The sequence below is a fragment of the Mytilus californianus genome, unplaced genomic scaffold (assembly GCF_021869535.1).
Source record: "Mytilus californianus isolate M0D057914Y unplaced genomic scaffold, xbMytCali1.0.p SCAF_6, whole genome shotgun sequence".
Classification (NCBI taxonomy): domain Eukaryota; kingdom Metazoa; phylum Mollusca; class Bivalvia; order Mytilida; family Mytilidae; genus Mytilus; species Mytilus californianus.
The window spans coordinates 105,765,262-105,787,235 of record NW_026262712.1 but is presented as its reverse complement, the minus strand read 5'-3'; the positions used below and the strand labels follow the sequence as shown (position 1 = coordinate 105,787,235).

The 21,974-nt window shown below is 33.3% G+C and overlaps 1 protein-coding gene across 6 annotated transcripts in view; it reads right to left on the bottom strand.

Annotated features, from left to right (window-relative positions):
• Window positions 1-13,291: 13,291 nt before the first annotated feature.
• The window catches only part of LOC127706291 (B-cell CLL/lymphoma 9 protein-like), a 69,399-nt gene continuing 60,716 nt past the window's right edge, over window positions 13,292-21,974 (bottom strand). For all 6 annotated transcript variants that reach the window (XM_052210803.1, XM_052210801.1, XM_052210804.1 and 3 more), the window contains one exon: window positions 13,292-21,047. In XM_052210803.1, coding sequence (XP_052066763.1) covers window positions 17,742-21,047 — 3,306 coding nt within the window. In that variant the 3' untranslated portion in view covers window positions 13,292-17,741. The remainder of the gene's footprint in view (window positions 21,048-21,974) is intronic.

The following is a 21,974-nucleotide window of genomic DNA, read 5'->3' as shown; positions in this document are numbered from 1 at the left end:
ACATGTTAAGATAGTCAGCAAGTTAAATTTGTTACACAGTGTACTAGTGACCTAATACGATATATATGGGGTCAGTAAATTCCATATATATTCTTTTAGATCACTAGCAAACTTTAACTAATAGTATAACTCCAATACCCTAGATCGAATTGCAACCATATATGGAAATACATGTATGGTCACAATTAAAGATCCAAGGTTCTGAGGTTACTTCATCTAAGATCAAGGTCATAGCTACTAAAAATAGACTGAAATCTCTATAGAAAAGTGGTTTCTGGATGCTATTTTAAATACTACATATTGGGTTGCAACCCTACTTGGAAATATGGTTACATATAATGATAAGAAGAACTCTTGATTTTTAGTTCACTAAATCCCAAGTCAAGGCCGTAGTTACTAAATATAGACTGAAATTTCAGGATTCTGTAATCAAAAGGTCAGTCAGATAAAACCTGACAGTCTGACATGTACACCCTTAAGTCACCTTAAATCATTCAATAGTTTCTGAGAAATGGACCTAATCATTTTATTTTAACCTTGATCTCTGATCCATAAAATGAGGTCGAGGTCATGTGACCTCTGTCTGACAGACATGTAGACCTTGCAAAGATTCCGTAGACCAAATATTATTATCCTATTACTAATAATAAGTGAATAATTCACATGACAAAAAACTAGTTTTGGGGTGAAAATAGCATGAAATGCAATCAAAACCCTATGATACTGACTTGATATCTATATCTTCCAAGGTTTGTCACTACCTTTGATAGTTCAAACAAAATAGTGCAGTGAAATGTCATTATTGAGATCCTATCCAGTCAATGTCATGCAATTTATTGATGATATGTTATATTAAGTAATGCATTGTGTATGAATCTGTTATAAAAATAGGTTCAACTACAAATGTAGAATTATGAACAAAGGAAGATAACTCCAACTCAAATTTTTAATTTGCCTAGCAACATACAATTTAATGTTTTATTTAAAGATTCACAAAATTGCAAATAATTTAAACTTTACCCTTCAGAGCTCACAATCACACTGATTTCAAGCAGTTGCTGAACAATGAAAAAAGAGATCAAGGACAATGGTCATTTGACAGTCGGAACCACCGTAACATATGACATATATATACAAGGTATGAAGCTTCCAGGTCTTGGTACAAATGTGATTTATTGGGATTTCTGGAAATGCTGCATAAACAGAATTCACACGAGTTGCCATGTGTATTCATCATGTTAATTGGTCGTGTAAATATAGATTTTTATTATTTTAACCTATCTAATTGAAAGGCCCAAAGTGGAAAGCATCGCCAGGAGTAAAAAGCATTTAAAACAACTGTAAACAACTATAATCAAAATGGAAATTTGAAGAAAAACAACCAGATCATCTAATTTGGAGAAAAGAGCAAACTTCATAGCCAACAAAGACAGGAATATGCTGTAGACCGAATGAATGCATATCACCAAATTATGAAAAATCCACCCACAGAACTATTTTATAGAGTAACAGACAGGAATAGATCCAAACCAAGAAAAAAATACATCAGGTACAGAAATAGAAGGAAAATTGGAATATACTAACGATAGGCAAAGAAGATCATTTGCAAAATACTATGAAGACCTGAGTATTCAAAAAGAAGAAAATTATAACAACTCAAATCTGGAACTATGGCAAGTAAGACAACTACTTGTTGAAGAAGTTCTACACAATAAATCACCAAGCACAAAACCTTTCGAAGAACAGGACATCGCTAAAACTATAGACAGCATAAACACTGGAAAATCACCAGATGAGTATACACTCTGTGCTGAGCACATGGAACTTGCCAAAGAAATTATTACACCTACTCTCACAAACATATCTAACAACATCCTTATGAAAAGAAGTTCCTATGGAATTCAAGTCTGGAATTTTGACTCCGGTATTAAAAAAGAAAACAAAAAATGCCTCGTTTCTAGCTATACAGGAATCACATTAACAAAGTAATATCTAAACGTCATGAACTATGTATTCTTGGCAAACTCAGCATTACACCCAACACCCAACACTGACCTACAATTTGGATTGCAAGCGTTATTATGTCAGAATGTAAATGTGATCAGAAAACACATCACTTTATCTCGCTACTGTTGACGTCCAATCCGCCTTAGATGTAGTCCAGCATCGAATACTCCATGATAACCTAATAGATAGGAATATCCACCCAGATCTATGGCTTGTTATTAAAAACCTGTAGTCCTGGCTTATCAACAAAATCGAATGGCAAGAAGAACTTAGTGATAGCTTTACTATACTCCAAGGAATTAGGCAGGGCGAAATCTATCAACTCATCTATACAAGATATTTGTTGAGGACTTGTTAGTAGAGTTTGAGCAAAATTCAATAGGCTTTAGTCTAGGAAATATATCCTGTGGAACCCTACCTGTGCCGATGACATTGCCCTACTAAATACAAATCCACCAGAACTGCAAATAATGCTAAATACTATAGGAACGTATGCAAAACAGCATTATTGCAACATCCATCCAACAAAATCTTAAGTTATTAGCTATGGATCCTCTAAGAACCATAACACAAACACATGGCATTTAACACAGTTCCTCTTACAGAAGCAACAACCACCCATTTAGGACTAAAAAGATCAAGCAAAAAAGAAAATGAAGTAAATATAGAAGACCGTATAAAATCTACACGGAGAACAAAATATGTTCTCTTGAACTCAAGTCTTTACGGTACTAATGGTCTCAGCCCAAAATTCTTTTACACAGTATACAGAACATACGTACTACCAAGACTACTATATGGTTTGGAAATTGTATCCTTAACTAAGACTCAGATTAAGATATTAGAGGGATTTCATATTGATACACTGCGATCAATACAAACTCTGGCTAAGAGAACAGCAAACCCTGCTGTTTATCGGCTACTTGGAGGTCTACATATAGAAGCAGAAATACACAACAGGAAACTAACATTTCTACCATCCCTTACAACATGTACCAGAAAGAAGATTAAAGACATCACTAAAAGACAAATCACAGTAAATTACGATAACAACAAAAGCTTCTTTTACCAAACTGCCTTGCTATTGTCAAAATACAATCTACCAGACATTCTTTAAAAATACTGCTATGCCATCGAAACTTTCCTGGAAAAATACAAGTTAAACTGAAATTTCAATATTCTTGACTTTAAGACTTAAAGATGAAGCTCAACATATGTCATTCTTAAAATTTTAAACATCAATTGTGGTCCTACAACAACTACACACCCTGTTTTGGACTCAGTATGTCAAAACTTAATGGAAGTCCGAAAAGCTACAACGAAAGTAATAATGCTGAAAGGGACATACATGTAGCAGGCTGACAAACATAAGTTCAGCCAATTAAGAATTGATCCATGTTTCCAGTGAAGTGTTTTCTGTCGCAAACTGTTTAATACTATGAAATATTCCTTCCTCTCAGTTCCGAGAGGAGGACAGGTTGTCAGTAGGTGTAAAATGCCCTCTATTTCCCCGTGGCACAGTTGTGCCACGGGGAAATAGAGGGCATTCGACGTAAGAGTTAATGTTAAAATTACGATTCGGTCCCAGTGCATAAAATCCCTCGATCCTTTCAGGGTTGATTTGGCATATATAAATAAAATACAAAAATAAGTAAGCAATGAACGAGGTTGTTAAATGTGATATATGCTTTTTTGTGCTTCTTTGTTAAATATTTGATTGTTTTTGTTGTGATTAAGTGTGACACGGTGTTGACTGCTGTACCCCTATTTTGACATTTTTACCTATTATGTCTGTTTGTTTTATTCACTCATCGTTGTCAATATAATGGAATTTGATGTGACTGTCATAGAAGTGAGAGGTTTAGCGCTATAAAACCAGGTTCAATCCACTATTTTCTACATAAGAAAATGCCTGTACCAAGTCAGGAATATGACAGTTGTTGTCCATTCGTTTGATGTGTTTGTGCTTTTGATTTTGCCATTTGATTAGGGACTTTCCGTTTTGAATTTTCCTCGGAGTTCAGTATTTTTGTGATTTAACTTTTCACTGGAAACATGGAAATGACTGTGTTTAGCAACAAGCTAGCAATTACAAAACTCTTACTGGACTATATATATACAACATAAACTGAATAACTAGGATTAAAGAAAGGCAGTGATTTTTCAACTAGAAACTAGAAGACACTTCTGTTTTAAACTACACTAATAAAAGTTTATGTCTACTAAAATAACTAAATGTATGACACTTACGACGATCTACTGTGATATGAAACAATTGAAAAAATATAGACAAGGTAAAGGAAAAAAACATACTATTTATAAACTTATATTACAACTGTCCCTTAGTTATTTATGTGTTAAAAAAATCTTTACATGTAAAATGAATCACTGAATATATGGGTTATTAAACTTCTGAAGGTATTTTTTTTATCATTTCTATCACTACAAACCAGTAAAAGTCTGAAATGGCCTATATCTGTACTCGACCAGTCTGAATCGGTCTGAAATTTACTTGATAATACTCGACTGTAGTCTGAACCATACTTAACAGTCTTAACTTGTACTCGACCAGTACTTAACCATTTTATACGCGTCTGAACCATGCTCGACCTAGTCTGAACCATATGCTCGACTTAGTCTGAACCATACTCGACCTAGTCTGAACCATACTCGACCTAGTCTGAACCATACTCGACCAAGTCTTAACCAACCTAGACCTATTTTTTGTATCTATCTATTGTATTTCATCAATTTAGGAACTGTTTTTAACAACAGCTATTTACCCTGGCTAGAAATTTGAAATTAAAAATGTATTCAATATAGCTTTGAAACCAAAATTTCACAATAAACATAATATAACTTCATCACCATATTTATCAACACTTATATACATACATATATATCACCTTTAAAATAAACATAAAACAAGCTGATCAAATAATCTCAAAACTGAATTGTGACTAATATTTTCAATGTTATTCAAATTTTTTTGAATGTTTCAGATATATTTTATGGTTACTGGACAATTTTCACCATTAACTTAAGCCTCGTATAGATTTATGGTGTCAGTTGAGTTAAGTTAATAATGCAGTGCACATTTTTTTTTATTAAAATATATATAAAATAGCATATAAAGCAACTGAATAAATTTTAAAAATGACACCTTTGTTTTGTTAAACCAAGAATTTAATATAATCATGATAATAGAACTTCCATAGTAATCCTGTGATAAACTTTTAAAAAAGGAAATGTGTTACAGTAAAAAATTATTTCAATGAAATTTAAATAATTTTTGTCAAAATTAAAGACATGGCATACAAGAAGCACTTTAATAAGGTTTAATTACCTCAGTACATGTGTGTTTTACAGGTAAAAAGAAAGCCCTATTTTTCTTAAACTCGTGTATTACTTATCTTGTGAATTCATAGGCCTTGCGATTTAAGTTTCACAGGATGTTGCAATTTTGAATGAATGTTATTTCGAATTTAATACTCTCTGACCAGGTGTGATCTTTTTCATGAGTTTGCCCCAAGCTGGAGGTATTACTTTATACTTCACCACTAATCAGAAGAACAATGTTATTAATTTCTTTAATTTTTATCCCTTTTTGATATATATTGTATATAATATATCCCAAATTATAATAATAGATATATTTCTAAAATAAGGTTAAACAATTTCAGTGATTTTGTTGGCTGTTGTTACCTCATTAAAAAGATAATTATATAACTATTGTACATATGTTGTATGTAACCATGAAACCTATGTAGTTTTTATTTAGGAATTTAGGAAAATTAATTAAAAAAACAAAAGCACATGCCAAACAAGAAGCGCATTAATAAGGTTTAATTACCCTCAGTATAGGTGTGGTTTTTAGGTAAAAGAAAATCTTTTTTTAACAAAACTCTAAAACTTTAAAATTAATATAATTAAATTATTATATAAGATAATTTGATTTAACTATCTCTATTTGATAAATCTGAGAATCATGTAAGAATATATTTTATTGTGGCTGTTGTCATGTCAGTTAAAAAGAAATTTATTTTAACAGTTAATATTTAGAAAAAGTAGAGGTTATTTGGTCAAGTATGGTTCAGACTGGTCGAGTATTGTTCAGACCTTTGGTCGAGTATGGTTTAGACTGAAAAAAATTGGTCGAGAATGGGTTAAGACTGTTTCAGACTGGGCGAGTAATAGTTCAGACTATTTTCAATGGCAAAGATAAAGATCAAGTACAAATCAGTACAGTCGAGTATGGTTAAGACTGGGGTCGAGTAATATCGAGTAAAATTCAGACCAATTCAGACTGGTCGAGTAAAAATCAGTACAGTCGAGTACAGATATAGGCCATTTCAGACTTTTACTGGTTTGTAGTGTATCTATGTATATATCTTTGTATATTTTATTTTTTTCAAGATTTGAACTTCACCTTCATTTTATAATGCACCACTATTGGAATTTACCTAAAATACTTTAATCTTTTTTTTTAACTTTAATAAAATGAAATATTAAATTTTACCCGTAGAGGGATTGTCCTAATAACAGAAAGATGACAGAAGAGAAGAAAATATTGATTAATCAGAAAATTCGTTATTTAATTCGGAATTTAAATTACAAATTGAATAACAAGTTTTCTGATTGGTCAGCAATGAAAATCATTTTTTACACGACTAATGAACATGATCAATATGGTAACTTTGGTATTTCATAAAAGGGAGTCTGTGTACGCAGAAAAAAACGTAATTTACTCGAATTAAGTAAATGTGAATCAAAAGATTGGGTCAGATGGTGAAATATGTTATTTCGCAAATAAATTCGTCTCAGATGTCATGTTTTCAAGAATAAACTATTGACACAGAGATGTGTCTCAGAGAATCTCCATTCGGCAGAAAAAAAACAAATCTGATGGACAACACTATTGCTTATTAATTCAAAGTTGCTGGACCATTACATAGAGGAAAGCTCGAGCGTCAAAATGATCGTCAAACTGAGATGTACTGATAGTAACGCAATTATGTCATAGAAAATTTCATTGTGTATCATGATTAAGTAGTTCCTTTTAAAATAACTTAAGGAGAAATCTTAACAATGAAAATTTGTAATTAATTGAAAGGCACTGTGTCAACGTAAATTTGTTCCGCCTAACAGAAGCTCCGATGGAAATTTTGATATATAAACAATGCCATAATATATGTTCCTGATTGAAAAAGATTCTATACCCTTTATCCCATTAGGAATAACTACTGTAATATTTGTTCCAGTGGAAATAATATAGCAGAATATTTTTCTACCTGGAACTTTTATTATGAAGGATCTTCTATTTCATGACAATCATGGCAACTGGACCGTGGCCAACAGGGGAAAGGCCTCGAAATAGCCGTCAAACTGATATGTTCTGATAGAAAAGCAACTTTATAGAAAATACCATTGACCTATCACAAAAAGTTCCTATCAAACTGTCGCAAGTAGAAAAGTTAACAATTATTGTTGACGCCGTCATCGTCATTGCCGTCGGAAAAGCAATACCTTTGTCTCGTCTTCCGAGACTTTTGTCGCAGGCGAGATAATAAAAGTTATTTCTACATGTCCTGCAACGGAAAATCTGTGACAATCAATAGACAATGGGAAGGAAAAATACTTACTATTTATAAACACAAATTACAACTGTTCCTTAGTAATTTATGTTAAAACAATCTTTACATGTAAAATGAATCACTAAATATATGGGTTTTTCAACCTTCTGAAGATCTTTTTTTTAATCCTTTTTATATACTAGTATATATATCTTTGTATATTTTACTTTTTAAGATTTTGGACTTCACCTACATTGTCATGATTGTATAGTGCACCACTGATGGATTTGAACTAAGATACTTTTAAATTTTTGTTAACTATAAAATCAAATACAGTGACGTAGCACCAGACTGAGTGTAGCATTGTAAGCATGTGCTTAGAAATAGTTTTATAAAACTTTTTTTTTCACTAAGAATTTTATTATAATCTGGGACTATTATACTAACTATTATTATATTTAATAAAATTATTTATTTTGAAGATTTAAAGCATATATCCAGATTTTAGCGCTGTTTATGTGAAAGTTCGTTTTTTATTGTTTCATAATAAGAAACAAAAAAGGAAAGAAAGTTATCATAGCAATTGCCGTTTTCTCTTTTAAAAAACAAAATGTATATTTGTTCATTTTATCATTTTGGAAATAATAAAATATTTTTACATTAGTGTTATAAAATATAAGACAATTTCCAATCATTTTTTTAAATCGTCTCAATTCTAATCAGTAATGTAGATCCGTATGTTGTCGTCAATAACAGCGAGTACGTAATTTGACACCTCTCCGTTTCCTAACCATATCCGTCAATTCGGATTATACATGATTAAAAAATTAAAGAATTTCTAATTCGCCGTACCAGAATCTAATGCATTCTGGGTAATTTCATTGTTTGAACCCCAAAATGAAAATTACGTCACGTCATTGGTTGAATTTAGTTGTTTGGGACGTTGTTAGCCAATCACAGCGTTTTGGTGTACGCTATTGAAAATATTACCCAGAATGCATTAGATTCTGAAACGGCGAATTGGAAAATATTGAGAATCTATTTTTACACGACCAATGAACACCATGAAAAATACATATGGTAACTTTGGTATAGTTATAAATTGGAGTCTTTGAACGTCAAAAAACGTAATTTACTCGAATTTATTAGTAAGTAAATGTGAAGCAAAAGATTGGGTCAGAATGTGAAATGTGTTACTTCGCAAATAAAATTCGTCTCAATTGACGTGTTTTAAAAAAGTCTCAATTGTCGTGCTTTGAAAAAATAAACTGTTGACACAGAGATATGTCTCTCCAGTTGGCAGAAAAGTCAGAAAAAAAAGTTGCTGGACCATGACAGAGGGCAGTTCGTCAAGCTGAGATGTACTGATAGTAATGCAACTTTATAGGAAAACATCACAGGAAAAGCCAGCCGATGTCTTGGTTTCTTACATAGAAATCTCCACATCAGCTCAAAATCCATCAAAGAACATGCCTATAAAATATAAGTAAGACCACAAATGGAATACGCCACGACAGTATGGGACCCGTAACAGCAAAACCACATAGATAAAACTGAAAAAGTTCAAACACGAGCTGCACGATATGTAACCTGCAGACATAGAAATAGATCAAGTATCAGCAATATGACAAATGAATTAGGATGGAAAAGCTTACAAACAAGACGAGAAGAAGCTCGAATTATCATGTGCTACAAAATAACAAATATACAAGAGTAAATACCTACCTGATCCTGATCATAAGGTCAAAGTTGACACAACTTGTCTCTCTGTACTGTTTGCTTTTTCCTCTTATGGTACACCGTTGCACACGGTAATTACTCGCGGTACTTTCGATTATTTGTTTAGGCGCACGACCGGGATTCAGGGCTTGCTAGATCTTGAAATCGCTCTGATCTTGCTATAGATTCCCATACAATTTGAGCTGCTTCTTTGTAGGTTTCTCTCTTAGGTGATGACAAGAATAATTGTATGTCTTTCGGGATGTTCAGCATTTCCATCTGTCTTAGCATGTCTCCTCTTTCATGATTGTGTCTTGTGCAGTATAGTAAGAAATGTTCTGTTGTTTCTTCTTCGCCGCATTCACAATATGGCGTGAGGGAATGACCTATTTGGTTTTTTGTATTTATTAAATCTGCTGTAACCTGTTCTCAGTTCTGACAAAATTCTTCTTATTTGGGGGTATGGTGTGTCCAGTTCTACATCCCTACCAACAATAGGTACTAGATTGAAAAGTTGTCTCACAGTTTCACTAATTGTCCTTCTACTTTGCCATTTCAACTTTGTAGACATCTTGACTGCACTTCTTACATCTGATATTGTTATGACATTAAATTTGTCATTTAGAGATGAGGCCTCCTTTGCAAGCATCTTTCGCCAACTGGTCCGCTATCTCGTTCTCGGCTATATTAGTATGGCCTGGGATCCAAGATATGGTTGTTAGTATGCCGTGTCTCAAGAGTGTCCCTATGCTTTCTCTAATATTATTGTATCAATGTAGTTTGACGATTTCCAATTTAGAGTCAAGATGCATACAGCAGCCTAGCTATCTGATAGTATTTTGACCTTAGAGAACTGGTACTTAATTGTTGTTATGCAGTGCTCCAGAACCATTAGGATAATTACAAGTTTGGCAAATAATATTGATCCTCTGCTAGCTACTGGCCTCTTTAAGCTAACACCTTGGCTATTTCCAGAATATACTACCGCCCCCGCTCCACATGGTCCTGGGTTACCTTGACAAGAGCCGTCAGTGAATGCCACTACTGTTGAGTTTGAGCTGTCTCCTAGTAGGTCCTTTACAACATGTTTACTTTCAACAGTTTGCTCAGCTGTTCTGCTCTTTGAAATTCCAAGTCGACTCCAGTAGCTCGGTGCTATCATCAGCATAAAATCTGCGCCAGCTTTGTATGTGAACTCTGGTTCTATAAGTTTGATGTCAACCTTTGTAGCTTTGAACATGTCTATGGATTGGTTTATAGTTTTACCAAATGGAGACTCTTGTTGTTCATAGGTATCATTGTTGGTAAGATACTGTTCCAGTTGTTGCTTAATTGGTTCTGCTATGTTCTTAGATTGAATTTTTGCCAATTCACGTACTGATATGTCTTCTATTCTAAGGTCGATGGATTGAATATTGGCTTTGACTTCCATTGCCTCTCTACCTGATGTTCCAGGTAGTCCAAGGCATAGTGACAAGCCTATTCTTTCTACAGCTTTGATTTTATTCATATTGTCTGCAGATGTTAATTGACAGACTGGACATGCATATTCCATAATAGATCTTACCATGCGGTTGTATATTTGGAGTAGTTCTGTTCTTGATATTTATATCTCTTATTACGTATATTGCAATATTTGCTCGTTTTTGCATTAGGCTGATGTGTGTGTCAAATTTTAGCTTCTCATCTAGAGTTCAACCGAGTAGCATGGGTGTAGGACTATATCTAAATTTGAAGAAATTGACGATTAATGTTTTCTGCTCTGCATCTGTGTTGTCTTTTAAAATTAGACAAACTTCACATTTTTGCAGGTTTACATTAATTCTCAATTTTTCTGTCCACTTCAATATTGTTTTGACATCCTCTGCAGTTTTTTCTTTCATCTTGTTTATGTCTTTTCCCTTGTGCCATAACGTGCCATAATCTGCAGTTTTCTCCTTTGGTGTTATCCATTATATCAGCAATGAAAATGTTAATTAAGGTGGGTGATATTACTGACCCTTGTGGCAAGCCGATTTTAGTATCAAACTGTTCTCCCAAGAAATTATTTAGCATACATTAGGACACTCGGTCATAACACTTTACTCAGTACTCGGAGTACATAATTTGTGCTCGAAACATCTAATCCAGTATTTGGTTGGTTGAATTCTGAGTCTGAGTACGATAAACGTACTCGAAATTTTTATGACCGCAAGGCCTGGCTGTTCTATTTGAAAGGAAGCTGTTTATCCATAACCAGTTTTTTATTCTTTATACCGAGCTTGATCATTAATCTCTCACGCCATATTGAGTCGTATGCCTTTTTTAGGTCCACTAGCAATGCCAGAATTGATTCGTCTTCATTGAAACCGTCAGCTATTGTTTGGACTAATCGAAGTAGAGCATTTGTTGTTTGAGTAATTTTTTCTGAACCCTTTTTGGGTTAAATCAATCAATCTGTGACCCTCAATATATGCCACAATACGTTCTAAAATGACCCTTTACAGTAGTTAAGTCATGTTATGCATGTTAGACTGATTGGAAGAGGAAGAGAAATAGCTGGCTTTCCCACGTTTTCTTAGGAACTTTACATCTGCCACTTTCCATTATATTGGTATTTCACCTTTCTGCCATATGATGATCATCATTGCCATTATAGCTTCTTTAAAATTATCGCCTGCATGCTTGAAAAATTCAGCAAACTGCTGATTTGGGCCTGGTTCAGTCCCTATACGGAGGCGGTATATAGCGGCTTCCACCTCTTCTTTGCTGATTTCTCTATCAAAGCCATCTCTGTGTTGGTCTGTTTCACTGGTTTCTTTATACGTGTTATTTAGTTCTATATATTCTTTGTTGATCTCATCATAGAATTCTTTATTAAATGAAATTTGTTTGTAAAAGTTGGTAACTGTATGAAATTCGGGAAAAGGGGAGGGGGGATGCTTCATTTTTGTATTCTTAAAATCTCTCTTATTTTTTATTTTTTTGGTCCATTATTCACTATTCTATATATTTTTACACTCCATTTTTCTCTGAATTTTATGGGCTATTTTTCCCCTTTTTAATAATTTCTTAGGTCCTCTATTCTCCATTATATGAGCCCCTTTCAGACCCCACCTCTTGTAATCCTTAGCTGTACCAGAGTGCACAGTAATCAACATGTCTGAAGCTGCTTAAACTGGAAGGCTGAGTAGAACACTGAATTTTGACTAAATAAATGGACTGTGATGAAAAATATATGTGTGTAAAATTGTTTTTAATTTATATTCTATTTATTATAAAAGAGCAATTAAACACATGTTATATAAGCATCATATGAGTTAATATTGCATTTAGAGTTTTGTGTGATTGTTAAAGTTACAATAGTTCACTGAAAAAAAATTGTAACACACTACAAATTTTTGAGCCTTAAAAATTTCTGGGAAGAACACTGCTATAGGGGACTAAGCAATGTGTTACAATTTCAATGGTCACAAGACTTAAGTATACTATTAAAACAAACCAATAACCTTAACTAGATATCATTGAGATGGGAGCCATCTCTGTGGGCCCCGCTGTGAATAACGTGTGGTAAAAAATTGGTATCTTTACCATAGGACATGGGGTTGTCAACTATACCATAGTTTTTGACCTTGACCTTTGACCTAGGAAATTGTGCATAAATTATGACACACCCTCTGGTGTTAGTTTATATACATGTCAAGTATAAACTTTGAAATCATAACGGTTCTCAAGATAATGAGCGGACACGATCTTTACCATAGGACATGGGGTTGTCAACTAAAACCAAAGTTTTTGACCTTGACCTTTGACCTAGGAAGTTGTACATACATTATGACACACCCTCTGTTGTTGGTAAATATACATGTAAAGTATAAACTTTGAAATCATAACGGTTGTTGAATGTTGGTGGTTGACTTGGTCTGTTGTTTTATCCAAATGTTTTTGGGGATTTCTGTTATTCTTTTTGTGTATTATATAATATGCAGAATGAATGAAGGCTAAACAAAATATGTAGTATCATGTAATTTATTAAACATAAAGATGTCTCAGATGGTTTGTTCTATTTATAGCCAACAGTCTCTATAGTAACAACTCACAGACAGTAAATCTGACACCTTTCAAATGGTCTTGTAATCTATAGAAAGTACACTGAAGTCAAATTGTAACACATGAAATAGTAACATGAAGTCAACATTAATTCTTAACTCAAATTCAGGATTTATACTGTAAATTAACACACTTTTTTACCCATTTATTTATGCAACTTGAAAAATAAAAGTGAATATAAATTTGTTTCAAACTTGTAAAAAGGAATACATTTTGCAAAAAAAAAAAAAAAAAAATTGCCATGCAGACAGCTAAAAAGGACTTCCAAGAATCTATGAAAAAAGTAAATAACCAATTTTGAGTCTTGACAAAATAGAGATAATAATGAAGACAAAATTTGGTGATTTTTTATTGTAACAATTATATTACTTGATAATACTATTTAAATAAATCATATCATTCCTATTAGGATACAAATTCCATTAAAATTTCCAGTAAAAGTTAAATAGTATTTGATTTTCAACAGCTTCAATTTTACCAATACAGGTAGTTTTTTCATTGTTTTGTTTAACTACCTAAAACAAAAAGAGTTATTTTATTTTTCTCTTTGAAAGGATGTTAACTCACTATTTATAAACAAATCCAAATATAAGCTGTTCTTTGCCTCCCACAAATCTTTTGTTCTTTACTTAGCTAATTTTACAATTGTGGCCAAAAGGCTTTACCAAATTAATTTTTTTGCAGTCACATATTGTTTTTAGTGCTACAGGAAATAATTTCTGATTTATATCCTAGTTTTTAACTTTGTAACTTCACAGCCATTACAAATATCATTCAAGAGCTTTAAAGCTAGCATATGAAAATTTTACCCTTTAATTCAATTCATGCATACAAAATTCAGAAATATCATTTGTGTCAATTTTGCATAATTTACAATCTATCTTGAAAGGTAAGAAAAATAAACCAAATAATTACTTTAATTGTTTTAAATCATATATATAACACTTGAGACTACAAGACCATTTCATCTCATCTTTCATTAAATCTGTCAGCAGTCACATATTATATAAAATATATCAAAAATAGACTTTCCAACAATTTCTGTAAGTTTTAAATGAACAGGTTTTTTTTTCGTTCTTTAAGACTAAAGACTACAACCTAATATTCTAAATAACCACAAATAATATACAAAAAATTAAATTATTTACAATTTGTTCTTATATTTCAATGCTTGGTTTTAACTGTAAAATCATTAATGAATTTCATTTTAAGTTACAAAATACTGTACAACCTTGATGAGAAAAGTAATCTACAAATGTACTATAAACAGATGATAAAATGGTATAGAAAAATGAAGGTAAAAAATGTAATATATACTTTGTACAAAAGGTCATAATAACTTTACTACCAAAAAATTAATTTCAATAACGTGAAATTTGTCAATTACAATAAATATTATATTTCATGCGCCCAGGCACTTAGTAAATAAAACATTCTCATGATTAAAGCAACCTGACCGCGAGCTCAATGGTCTAATATCGCCTAACAAGGAAAGTGATTACCATAATGCAATGCAATGAAGATATACCACAACATTTAAAACATGTCAATCTAGGTCAAGAAATTAAACCTTAAAAATTCCATTTGTTCAAATAGATTTCTGACTGGATATACAGTACTTGAATGTGAAAGCTTCAACATGATTTGGATTACATTTTTCGTTTACTGTACAAGACTGTAATAATTAAAAAATAAAAAGAAGATAAATCACCGAATTTAAATATCATTTTGAAATCATTTAAACTAAATGTTATTTAACTGAATCTTAGTCATTGTTCTTTTATCAGAGGTAATTTTGCATATCAAGAATATAATTGGATATGGCTCAAAACCAAAGCCAATTATTTAATATATTAAGGAGATCATAATGAACAAATCCATATTTTCTATAGCAGAAATGCGCTTAAGAGCAGAATAGAAGCATCTCTGTAATATGAAATCAAATATAAAACCTGTCTTGGTGAGATACATCCATTTGGTATATAAGATTAAATTACAAAAAGATTTACAATCCATTGAATAAAGAAAAAGTACAAAAGTTTGTGTCATCACCTGGTTTTGTAGTTAAATAATAATATTTAGTCACAGCAAAGTAAGTATTTGGTAGCCATATAAACATTTGACCTTTCAGTTGACATCTTTACTAATAATACCAATTGAGTAATTCTCACTTTCATGATACTTAGCAATAGTAATGTCTTACTGCAGAATTTCTCTTGTATTAATGATTAAAAAAAATATACAAGAAAAATCTAAGTTTTGTGGGATTACTTGGAACATATTGTCATCTCCAAAAAATATACCGTCTATCAAAACTGTTAAAGGTGACTTTCAAGGTACATACATAAAGAAAAAACATTTTAAATGGAGCAGAAGTCAATTCTGCCAAAAAGTTATAAGAATTAACTAAAAATGATTCCATAAAATGTGGATGTTCTGACCTTAAACCAATAATACTGCAGGTCACATATGTAAAACTAACCAAACTCAGATAGGTAATTGTGAAACAAAGGTATGTGTAAACAAAAATTTTGTTGTTTAAGAATATTGTAGAGGTGAAATATCAAGGCTATATCGAAAAAGGAATAGAGATATCAACCAAAATTACTCAAGCATAAAATGTAGATCATAAGTGTAGTTTTGTCTTAACATTTTAATTAAGTTTAGGATTAAATCTCATTCTTTGGGAAACTCCATGTGGTATGTGATTTTTTTCAACTATCATGTTTTACATTACTACATTCAACTCACATTTTACCCTTGGACACCTGGACACCCTTGCTGTGGGTTAATATCTTTCCCAGTATGAAACAATAACATTTAATCACTTTAGGCCTCTCATTTGAAACTGTTGAGTCACTATGACCTACATTTTACACTTGAATGCCTTTAGTTAGTTTCATGAAATTCTTTTACTGGGATACCCAATGTGGCATATCAATTATTTATCTCTTTTATTTAGTATGATACAGATTTAGTGCATTACTATAAGGTCCCTTACAATTTTGTACAGGGTATAAAAAGCACATTTTGTTAATACTGAGCCTTGCTTATGCATACAAAATAAAATCTTTATCTTTACTCATATAGCAAAATTTAAAATTACAACTTTTTAAAATTTCCACCAAAATTTTTATTAGTTTAGTTATCAATGATAAAGAAACAAGAAATAATTGATTATTGGATTTCACTGTATTTTTCTAAAACAAGAGTCAAATGCTGGTGCATGAGAAGCAAAAAGGCAGAAAAGGGGGCAGGGCTTACTGCTCTACAAAAATACTATATCATAACAGAGAAAGGAAAGAAACTAAAATATAATGAATTTTTGCAACATACTGCGGAATCATCAACAACTAGAAGATATCTTTCACTGAAACTTATTTGGTTGTCCTTTAGGTGTTCAAGAAAATGATGTTCAATGGAATTTATAAATATAAATAATGAATTATTATTTTTACATAAATAGGGTTTTGCTGAGGAAATATGAATAGCAAAGAAAAATCTCACTGTCACATGTTGATTTTTATAAATAACTGAAAGAAAATAATAAAAATTCTTAAAAATAAGAAAGTACTATACAGTGCTCTAAAGGTTTTGATTATCAACTTCATAAATATTCAAACAGTTTAAAGTCACATGATTCGAGCATTAAAGGTATTACAAATCACATATGTGTTGATGATATGTTAAAGATGTTTTACTTTTGGAGTTCTGATGATATAAGATGCAAAAATAACTACTTGTAAAAAAGACTGTTTTGTCGTTTTAAACAAATACAGTTACATGGTTTTAAAATACTATAAAAGCTGCCAGTCAAAGATTGAAAAAATAATGAAAGAGTTGATAATCAAAATTTCAGGTTTTGTGGTAATATCATAAAATCTAATTGTTTATAAAATACAAATTATGCTTCCAGCTGAAGAAAATACTGTTATGACCAGACCTGCACCTTAAGTGTTTGCTTTGGCATATCTTTCACGATAACTGCTTCCACCAAATTTACGTTTATTCATTTAAAGTTATAAATTCATCAAAAGTTTTTGCATTTGTTTTCAACAAATTATAAAATGGTTCCCAAAAAAGAATAATAAAACTTTTCCATCAATTAAGATCTTACTAATGATCATTTAAATAACAAAATTACAGAAAAATTTCTGATTATGTATTGAAACAGCTGTCTATTTCAAATGTGAAAATGGAAAAACATTTTAAATATAAAAGGGAAATTTCTCAGTTAATAATTCTTTTGGTTAGCACTGAGCTTAAAGCAATCTGGAAGCATATTTATATTGTCATGCTTAAAGTGACAGAAAATTAAACAAATTGTAAAGCATTCATAAACAATACATTTGATCATGGCATATTTGGCATCATGTTCATATACTGTGGCTGTCCTGGACCAGGCATCATTGCACCTCCCATTGGAGACATTTGTCTTGATCTTCCTTGAGAATACAATTGTTGCTGAAATTGCTCATACTGAGCATTGTACCCTGGATTATGACCAGGTCCATTTGGTAACATATTTGGCATATTTGGGTTTCCAGGTCCTGACATTCTCATGCCACCTTGCCTAGACATAGGTCCATAATTTCCCATAGGATTCATAGGAGGTCCATGACCTTGACCAGACATCCTTTCCATGCCTGGTCCAAAATTCCTTCCTGGCATTGGACCACCATGCATCATTTCCATCATATTTTCACGACCTCCCGGGAATGGCGGAGAGTTCTGATGAGCCATAGTTGCCATTCCTTCCATTCTCATCATATTTCCATTGTTAGAACTCATCATCGCTCCCTGTGCACTCATTTGTCCATAAGTCCTAGCCATCATTTGTTCGGACATCATACCTCCTGGAGGCATACCTCCTTGCATGGATGCCATTTGGTTTGACATCATCATAGCCTCTTGGTTATGCATTTCTGTATTCATCATATTCATTCCACCATTTCCCGGCATATTTGGGTGCATTTCCTGAGGCATGTTTCCACCTCTTTGCATTGGATGTGGACCAATTCCAGAGTTCATTGGCACACCCGGGCCAGCGAAAGGTGAACATCGACCACTTGGTTGCATTCCTGGACCAAAATTTTCCATTCCAGATTGGGCTTGATTTGCTTGTGGAAAATATTGCATTTTTGAAGTCGGCACTTTATTTTCTATATTTCCCATTGGAGAAGCAAATCGTTGCATGAATTCAATGTCAGGTCTTTTAGTCGACACTTGTGGTCCAGGTTGGTTTGTTGGAGGATGGGCTGGTAAGTATTGTATAGTATTAGGTGCTTTAGCCTGAATTTGAACATTTGCATTTCCCATTGAGCTAGCAGAAAAATTTGGACTCATTCTTCCTCCTTGAGTCATCATATTTGGTGGAGCACTTGAGCTAGTATGGGCTGGACCATGGCCCATTTGTTGAGGGTTATTTCTCATTCCTGGGTGTCCCATAGCAATGGGTGTTTGTTGTGACATTGCCCCTGATGATGACGTTGGACCAGTTGATGACATAGGCATACCCTGAGGCATTGAACAAGGCATACCTTGACCTTGTGAACTTGGCATACCCTGAGGAACATGTACACCACTGTTACTCATAGCGGTCATTTGAGAGTGTTGTTGTTGTTCCATGTTCATTTGTTGGACAGACATTGTTGGATTATATCCATGCCCATGTGGATTATTTACACTTTGAATATTTAACTGTTGAATTGACATGGTTGCATTTACAAACGTATTGTTTACACTAGGAGCACTCGGATTTTGAGAACTTGTTTCAACACTACTTGTCACTGAAGCACTATTTTGTGAATTAGGATTCGCACCTCCTTGTTGTCCCTGCATCTGAATACTATGAAACGGTCCCCCTTGCATCATGTTCTGTTGCATTTGATTCGATAAATGTTCTACACCTTTGGCTAAATTTGCTAAACTTGCAGACGTGATATTTGACATTGATGAGGATTTTGTTGAAGGTGTTAGATGTGGCCCAGCATTCGATGGCATATGTGGCCCGTTATTCGATGACATATTTGAATTTGGTGAAGGATCAAAATGTGATAGCCTCATTGAAGCACCAAATGTAGGATTTTGACCTGGCATTGGACCAGGACTTGATAAAGGTCCACTTGATGTCTGACTTGAGTTTGACATGGGTCCTCGATTAGATCCTGGCCCATGCATTGGTGAATGCGGAACCTGATTTTGTGATGAATGATTTTGGGACTGGTCGTTTGGAGGGATAGGCTCACGATATGCTGCATTTAATTGTTTTGTAATAGTCAGTTCTTGTCCTTCAAACTGATTTAAATTATAATTAATTTGTTGAGGAGATGGAGTCGGTTGTAAGTTTTTGTACAATTCCTCCTCTAAGTCAACACGTTTTCGTTTTTGTGATTGTGCATAGCTGGGTGGTGGTTTATTAGATCCTGGTATTGGTGAAGTACTAATTTCTGGTATAAACTGTTCGGGGTTACCTGCCCTTTGAATAGTCACCTGAGAATTCTTCCTGCTCATCATAGGTACCATTCCAGGATGCATTGGTACACCATGTGGACCAAATGATTGTTCAAAATTTCCTGGACCTCCAGTTGGTCCAGCCATGTTCATGCCACCAAACTCTGGATGATTCATTCCAGTAAAAGGTGACTTTTGTTGTCGTGGTGGAAATACACCTCCCAGCGGATCATTTGGATCAAATCCTGGAATTGGTGATCCAATTGGTCCGTTGTTATTAGGCGAGGTAGATAAACTTCCAACTGAGCCATGACGTTTCTGAGATATTGTAGAAGAATATGAGGGTGGCGGTGGCTGCCACTGCTGACCACCAGACATTTCCATATTTGGATGTCCCATTCGTTGAGCAATTTGTTGTTGTTGATGCCTACGCTTATCCATATAATATTCCTGTTGCAGACGTAACCATTCACGTTGAGGAGGTGACAAGTTCTGCATATTTTGTGGACCAGGTCCCATTCCTTGTGGACCTGGGCCTCTCATATGTGACATCATCATATTTGGTGGACCTCCTGGCATTGGACAACCTTGTGATACAGACATCATTCCATCAGGTCCCATCATGCCAGGCTGATTTCCCATCATTCCCTCTGGTGACATCATATTTTGCTGCATCATCATTTCATTAGGCATCATTCCTCCTGGACCAGGGCCTTGCCCAGGCATATGTACAAACCCAGGATGACCACCACCTCTTTGTTCTGGAAATAACATTTGCTGAATTTTTCGCAAATTAGTTAAAGATTCCTCACGTTTCTTTAATTGTTCTGGAGTCAAATTTTCATCTGGAACTTTATGGTGTGATAAATTTGTGTTTTGAGAATGAAACATCATTTCTTGTTCAAATCCCTCTGGAAACATAGGATAATTTCCAGGAAATCCTTGAGGAGGTCCACCTGAAGGCCACGGATGCATCATACGCATGCTATTATTTGGCATTCTAGGGTTCATACCACCACCCATGTTAAAGTTTTGATCTTGTAAATGTGACTCTTGTTCTTGTACCCATTCTGCAACACGTGATGGGTTTGGCTGATAACCTGGCACACCAGGTCGAAAGGTTTTAACTATTCCTGGACGCACTCCCATCATACTTTGTGGCATTTGAGGTCTATTTTGTATCGGTGTAATTTTTATATTGTTTTTCTGAAAAATAAACAAAGTATTTATAAGTTTCATATTGAAAATATGCATAAAGATTTTTTATTAAACTTTTACTATAACCATACTTTACCTGCTTTAAAATATATTTCTACCTGCCCCTTTGATTAATTTATCAATGTTGTCATCTCATTTATATTTGTCTACCTAAGTTCTTCCATTAGTTAACAGCTGTTTTCAAGTAGATTCATGACTTTTTGTCAAATTTTTATTTAAAATCTAATATTTACTGATAAATATCAAACTATAATGCTTCATCACAAATTTGTCCTTTCTTTCCACAGCACTGCATAATGATGCATAAAGAACAAAACCTAAATGGTTATTCGCTCAGATTTGGTGTTTTATACTGCTGCAGGTGTTTTGTTTTAGCTTAAGGTCCTTCAAACATTAATGGAATGAAAAAATAAAACAGGATTTTACTAAAAGGTATTCTTTTGTAATATCTATTAAGTAAAGAATTTCTGCACACACTGTCTTCATATTTGTTTGTGATTTACACATACTTATCCTATTTCCTGTTAATGACAAACACAACATTTCAAGTTTTTTGGGGGGTGATTTTGGCCTACTCAAACACTGGTGAAGTGTTTTAGAATCATTACAAATATTTTCAACTTCTTCCTGATGAAAGAAAATGAGATTTTCCATGAATATCCTTCAGACGATCACACATGACTTGGAAATTACCGGAGTTTCAAGGGAGGTTTCTAACAAGAGACAAATTTTTTTTTCCTGAATTTGAATGTCGAATAAGGGTGTGTGGATTATGTAATAATATGGATTATACACAGCCGAATACGGTACACACCCTGTCAAACAATCCTACCTTAAATTAAAATTTCGAGGCTGATGGTCTCAAAGGTTCACAAATTGTACTTGTTCAATGTTTAATTAGGCAAATACTGGCAA